The following is a 6,759-nucleotide window of genomic DNA, read 5'->3' on the forward strand; positions in this document are numbered from 1 at the left end:
ATACATATATTTTGTATTCTATTTAATTACTTAAATATATTTATTTATACTTAATAATTAAAATATTATTAAAAAAATGTGATATTGCAAGTAAGTTTGCAATCTTGAAGTGTAATAGCTATGCATAAACAGTAAGGTTTGGTTTATCAAAATAATGCTTGAAGTTTTATTGCAAAAATTATAAAAAAATATTATAAAGAATTAATTAATTGATTGATATAAAAGTTTAAAAAATTAAAATATATTTTTAATATGCTATTTTTATAATTAAATGATAAAGTGACCCAAATTTTGACTAAATCAACCCACATGTTTAAACCATCATTGTACCCTTTTAATCTCATCTCTATTCTCAACCATTTCCTTGTTCCCAACTACTGCCCCTGTTTCTAACATCCCCATCTCTCCCCCCCCCCCCCCCTCCTCCCTCTTATTATTAGCAACCGTTGGGAATAAGAAACACTTGAGAATAAAGATGAAGACTACAAGGGTGCAATGGTGGTCAAGATAAAGTGGGTCTTTTATCATTTCTCTAATTATATATAATTTAAATTTAAAAAAATTAAGGTAATAAAATATAATATATAATGAAAAAAATGCTATATATTCTATGCTCAAAAAATACTAATAACTTGTATAATCATTTATCATTTTAAAATTATTTTTCATATTACAAAAGTTAAAATTTTGTAATAATTTTATAAAACAAAAAACAAAAAATATATATATATATATATATATATATATATATATATTAAATCTAAAAAATTTATAAAATTTATATATTTTTAAAAAACCATAAGACTTTAAGAGAATTAAAACTAATGTATCAAAAAAAAAAAAAAAAAAAAAAAAAAAAAAAAAAACATAAACATAAACATTAACATTAACAAAACAAGTATGTGTTTTTTAAGAAACATGTTTGTTCACATAAATATAAGAAATAATATTTTATCTTATATTATGTGTATGTGCGTATGTATGTATGTATATTTATTTATACATACACACACATATATATATATATATATATATATATCACCATACATAAAAAAATTATAACTCTTAAAAAAACCAAAAATTTGTTTTGTATATTTTTTTTATTGTTTCGTTATTTTATACCGAATTCCATGGTATACAAAACAAATTCTGTTTAAAGAAGGACAAAGTAACTGAACTTTAAGTTAAAATAAAAAATAGATAAATCTTCCTTATTATATGTATATGCAATATTATAAAGTTAATCTAAAACAATGGAACCAAGTTGTTATGTTAGGGAGTATGACTATAGATTGATAAAAAAAAATAGAAAACTAAAAGAATACCTATACTTTAAAATATATAATTGGTTAAATACTGATAAATTAGTTGTACCTGTATACTACATATAATTAGAGAAAATATTGGATATTTAAATTTATAAACACATTAATATATAATATTTATTTGATTTTTTATCCTAACATTACAAAATCTATGCATTACCATCGTATCTATTATAAACTAAAAATAGTTATATTATATAGTCAATTAGATATTTATTTGAGAAAATTGAAATTTATTTTCATAAGTATATTAAATTTAAAATGAATTATTAAACCAGACAAAATATATAATTTTCTGTTTTGTAAAGTAGACCTACAAATAAATGATTAGTTGAAGTGGCCATAAGCTATTATTTAACTATTTTAATATAATAAATATGTAAAAAATGTTTTCCTTAAATATTTCTAAATAATTCATTTAATAAACCAACCAAAAAGTAATATTCTTTGGATTTAGGTGTTGAAAATATATAAAAATTCTTTTTTCTCATTAAAAAGAGAAAAAAAGAAAATTATATATTCATCAATATATATATATATATATATATATATTGTTATTTTATATTTTAAATGCTTTTGAAGAACATTTATGTGCAACAGCTTAGTTGTTAATAATTCTAAACATCAATTATTTTGTAGACAACAGAAAAAAATAATTCTATAAATTTTCAAGTATTGGCCAATTCCCAAAAAAATTAAAAGTTAAAATTAAAATTGTGGCTGCAGTTTTATGTTTTGTACACAATAAAACATATCCATATTTATATGAATGAATGGGCATATGTGTTTATATAAAATGTAAATAGAGAAACTATAAGCATTGGTTATAACGTTGTGAACAATTCACTCCACCACAACATCCGACGCATGATTTCCGAGGATGAGGAATTTGAAGAGTTGGGTGAAACATTAGCAACCAAATTTTGATCACTTCTTTGTGAGGTTCATGACTCCGCTCCAATGCAGATGAAGGCATTGCAACAATGTGGAATAAAACAAATGACCATTTCAATAGAAAAGGTGGGTATTTTCACCAGCATTCTGCACTTCTTCATTTTATAGGGAGGCACTACAGGAGGCATACTGTCATTCTCTAATGACCGGCTAATATTTGCATGTTTCTCTTTATGGGTGTGTAATATACAATATCGTGTTCACAACAGAATGAAAAAGATCCGTTTTTTTCGACTACTATTATCTCCTCGTGCTCTCTCTACACCGACACTCCGGCGACACCGAAAAGCTTGAGAATTCCAAACGTGAGCAACATGGCGATCACACCCCCAGCTAAGACCCTGAATGCTGCTCTTGTCATGGGGGCTCCGCCAAGCTTAGCGCCGACGGCGCCAAACAGAGCAAGAGCGAGAGCAGTACAAATACCCACCGACGTGACCCTATACCTGATGTCCTGGATGAAGCCTCCAGCTAGGAGAGGGACCGCGCCCCCCGAAGCGAATGCAATAGACGAGGCGATGGCTGCTTGCATGGGGTTAGAGTAATCGTCCATGTCGATCCCGAGCTCGTCCCGAGCGTGCGCTCTGATTGGGTCGTCTTTTGATAGCGCTTCCGCTACCTGCTTCGCCAAGGAGTAGCTGAGCCCTCGTCCCACGTAGATCCAGGTTAATTCCTCCAGTTCTCGAGCTTGCGCCTCGGGTCCTTGAGCATGCTCCTGCAAAAGCGACAGGGTGATGATCGTTTACGTTAGAGCCGCTAGGGAATGCCAACTAACTACTGTTCTCTATCAGTTTTTACGCAACTATGGATTGATTTCATGAGGGACAGTTATAAGCATCGAGTCTTGGTAAGATTCGTGGTTTTGGTTGAGCTTCATGAAACAATCATGAGCGAGGACCCACCGGGTAACCAGATGATAGCTTGGTATGCCTACTCTCCACAAATATATATATATATATATATATATATATGAATGAAAGCAGTTTCTCTGGAGCTATAGTTATGTTCCAGAAAGTTTAGCTGTGCTATGATGGCACGTGTTTCTGCAGGTGTCTGTTGGGTGAGTATGTCTTAACATCACAAGGCAAACCATACGAAGAATCCATTCCGTCGAGATAAGGTTCATTCGGATAGAACTCGCAATCATCAAGATAGTTTTCACCGAAACATTCAGGAGAGGAGGGTAGGATGGCCGCCTCACCTGGCGCTCCTTCTCGACGTCGGCTTTCTCGGCATCTCGCTGCGAGAAGACTGAAACAAACTCTCCAATGGCCATGCTGCAAGCGCCTGCCACAAGGCCCGCAAGCCCGCCTACGACCATGGTCTTGACGCTGTGCTCCACGGCCCCCACGCCCAGCATGAGCGACGCAGTCGACACCATTCCGTCGTTTGCCCCGAGCACCAGCGCTCGCAACCACGGCGCTCTGTGGGAGTAGTGCTTGTGTCCGCATACTGCCTTAGACGTCTCTTCAGTGGTGGATGTTTGCGTGTCGCAGCCTTCTGATCCAGATTCAACATCGGGATGCACCTTAGGTTCTACTGCATACAATGATGCGGATCCTTGTGTCGAGTCGGTAGCTGCAGAGATCGTCATCTCTTTCGCCGTAAGACCAAAACCAGTTGAATCTTTGCAGAGATCTCTTGAAAGTTACAAATCATCTACGTATCTTATGAAGCTACGGAAATACAGTCAACATGCTCTTACAAGCCACACAGAGGATCACGACCTTCTGTTACAGATTCAAAGCTTCGCCGAAGTATCATATACGCATTGCAGCAACTTCGATTTCCAGTAAGGAAGAAACTGGTTCCAACGAGACAGCTAACGAAACCAAAATTCGAAAATACACAGATATGTGTATGTATATATATATATATATATATATTGTTTGTCTCATGAAACTTCTTGAGACAGGAGGTTCTCCCCCAAACGACCGAATCACGGCGCGAGCTCAACGCAGTGTCATCGAGGATCAGACGTCACGAAACGGAAAGACGACCATGCATGCGAAAGCTGCTCTCCTCGTACAAGAATGTGCACTGATCGATCAGCTGCGCGGCAAAATGGGGAGTACCTCGAAAACGGAGTCGATTCTCCAGACCCAGAACAGAAGCGTAGTCACCGTGCCTCAGGTACAGTCCTCACCTGAATTGCGTTGCACAATTAGCTTCGAAGGACGCACACTCTTATAGGCCCCATGCACAGCGGGCCTCAGCAGAAAAACGCCTCGCGAGATTGAATCCCTGCTTGGGACTCTTTCACCATCAGATTACGAAGGGCATAATCCTCATCACCCACATCGCCGGCTCCACGCATTCGATCGATAATTCGACAAATTTCCCAATTAAAGCCACAAATTCATTCGTCGTTTTCGCATTGCCGAGTGGGAAGGATCGAGAAGCAAAATAGAAGTGGCGGGTTCGTGTGCGGCACGCGCCCGCAACGACGTGGCGCCCCGCGTGCCACCGAGGTGCGCGACGCTTCACCGCTCGATATGCTCCTTGCGCATCGGACGGCCTCAGCGGGAGATAATGTGGGCCCCAAGGCGTGTGTCGCCCATGCGCAACTTGAGAAAGTATCGCGGGGACCCGGAAATTCCGGGTGGTGGATCGGGCCGCCACCCAATTTGTTTTGGTGTTGGGAATCACGCCGTGTATGTGTGTTTTTTTTAATCTGGGTGGGTTGGCCCCTTTTCCTGCGAGTGGGTGTCTACCCTTAGGAACACACTTGTGTATCAAAGCAACAAAGGGGCATGAGGAGATGGCCTCTTCAATGAGATTAGTGGATGGTGCCATTAAACGTGATCACTTATGACCTTCTACCAAAAGAAAAACGAAACTTTGTGTGTGCATCATTCATTTTTGTCCTTGTTTCGTTTGGATTTGGTCATACCATGGAGTCTTCGTGATGGATTTAACAATCCTGGAAGGAATATTGGAGCCTTCAAAAAGAAGTTGATGCAGTCCATCTATCATCATTTGATAAGATTTTGTTTTTGTTCTTGTTTTGTTTGTTTGTTTGTTTTTTCTTTTTTCCCCCTCTAATGGCACACCAAAAATGAGTTTTTATTTTCTTTTTTTTTTGTCATTTTTTTTTATATAGATGTAATCAATATATTTTAGGTAATGTATGAAGAATATAAATGGACTCTTCATGTAAAGTAGTCTTTACATTTAGGGGAACAGGTGAGAAGCCACCACTTTTAAACTCCTAGATTTATTTAAATTTAGAGATTTTAAAATTTCACCAAGATTTAAATGTTAAGGTATCTCTTTTTGTCCCCTGAAATAAACTTTAGTCTTCTGGAATATGAAGTATACAGAACAATTTTGAAACAAGATTGAGTGAGAGAGAACTGATTTATTTATATTTATATTTATTTTGTTAAAGTAAAATACATTAATAGAATTTTAGTTTATATTTTATTCTACAAATGCAAATTTGTGTTACATGAAATGTCACCAAACATTCATTTGTGGTATTTATTAAGAAAGATCAACATGTTTAAGATACCAAAGATAAAAATAAGTTTTTTTTTTTTTAAATGTATTTGGTTAAGATGTCACTTTCAATCCCAAGCTTTGTTCTGTTTTAATTTTTTTGGATGTACTAATGAGGCTTGATAAAATTGTAATTTCATATTATTTAACAATCGTTTTTGCAAAACAATAATATAGAAATAATTAAGTTATTTTTTTTTTTCAAAATGTAAATGAAATGTTTATATAACTATGGGAACAAATCAAATTTAAATTCTACAAAAGAGTTATACATATAAAATCATATATATATATATATATATATATATAGAAAAAATAAAAGATGATATTTTATATTATTTGAGTATATAAACACACAGAAATAGAAACATATATAAATGTCGTTTTCATGATCATTCATATAAATAATTAACATTAGATGCACCAATAGACATATTTTACCTTATTTTTCATTTCGGTGCTCGTTTAAAGCTCTCTGTCTATTGAAGACATCGACGGTTTTTTTCTTTTTTTATCACATACAATAATGAAAATAACCATGAATCTAAATATATATATATATATATATAATGAATTCAATTTCTTAGGTTTTTAACTAAGTATTGTCTAGATCTCAATTAATAAATTTACCTTGTCATCATTTTAGTGTGGGTTTTAGTATGTGTGTTGTGATGACTGGTATATATTTTTGTCTAATGTGATTTAGAATATTTATTATTCATTTTAAAATATAACTATCAACTTCTGTTTCATGAGCAATTTAATTATTATTATCATTATAACATATTGTCAAATGTTCAGCACTTAGAAGTTAAACAAATGAATGTTAAATGTGTCCAGAATGAAACTTTAAAGTACGTATTTGCTACCATGTTAGGAATGTACCAATTTATATATCATAACAATTTTTTAGTATATATATACATATATAAATAAATGTGTGTGTGTGAGAATAAATCATGAACTAATAATAGTCAGT

At 33.9% G+C, this 6,759-nt stretch overlaps 1 protein-coding gene across 1 annotated transcript; it reads right to left on the reverse strand.

The window, feature by feature from the left end:
• Nucleotides 1-2,311: 2,311 nt before the first annotated feature.
• On the reverse strand, nt 2,312-4,435 carry LOC112273109 (vacuolar iron transporter homolog 2). Its single transcript, XM_024501511.3, has 2 exons — nt 3,481-4,435; nt 2,312-2,994 (listed from the first exon to the last, which is right to left on the reverse strand). The coding sequence occupies exons 1-2, from the start codon at nt 3,871-3,873 to the stop codon at nt 2,539-2,541; spliced, it is 849 nt and encodes a 282-aa protein (XP_024357279.1). The 5' UTR covers nt 3,874-4,435; the 3' UTR covers nt 2,312-2,538.
• Nucleotides 4,436-6,759: the final 2,324 nt, after the last annotated feature.

The sequence above is a fragment of the Physcomitrium patens genome, chromosome 20, assembly GCF_059467195.1.
Source record: "Physcomitrium patens ecotype Gransden chromosome 20, ASM5946719v1, whole genome shotgun sequence".
Lineage (NCBI taxonomy): Eukaryota > Viridiplantae > Streptophyta > Bryopsida > Funariales > Funariaceae > Physcomitrium > Physcomitrium patens.

Coding starts and splice junctions, on each gene's coding strand:
- LOC112273109 (XM_024501511.3), bottom strand. CDS start 3,873: ATGACGATCTCTGCAGCTACCGACTCGACACAAGGATCCGCATCATTG. Junction 2,995..3,480: donor ACGTCGAGAAGGAGCGCCAG/GTGAGGCGGCCA, acceptor TCGCTTTTGCAG/GAGCATGCTCAAGGACCCGA.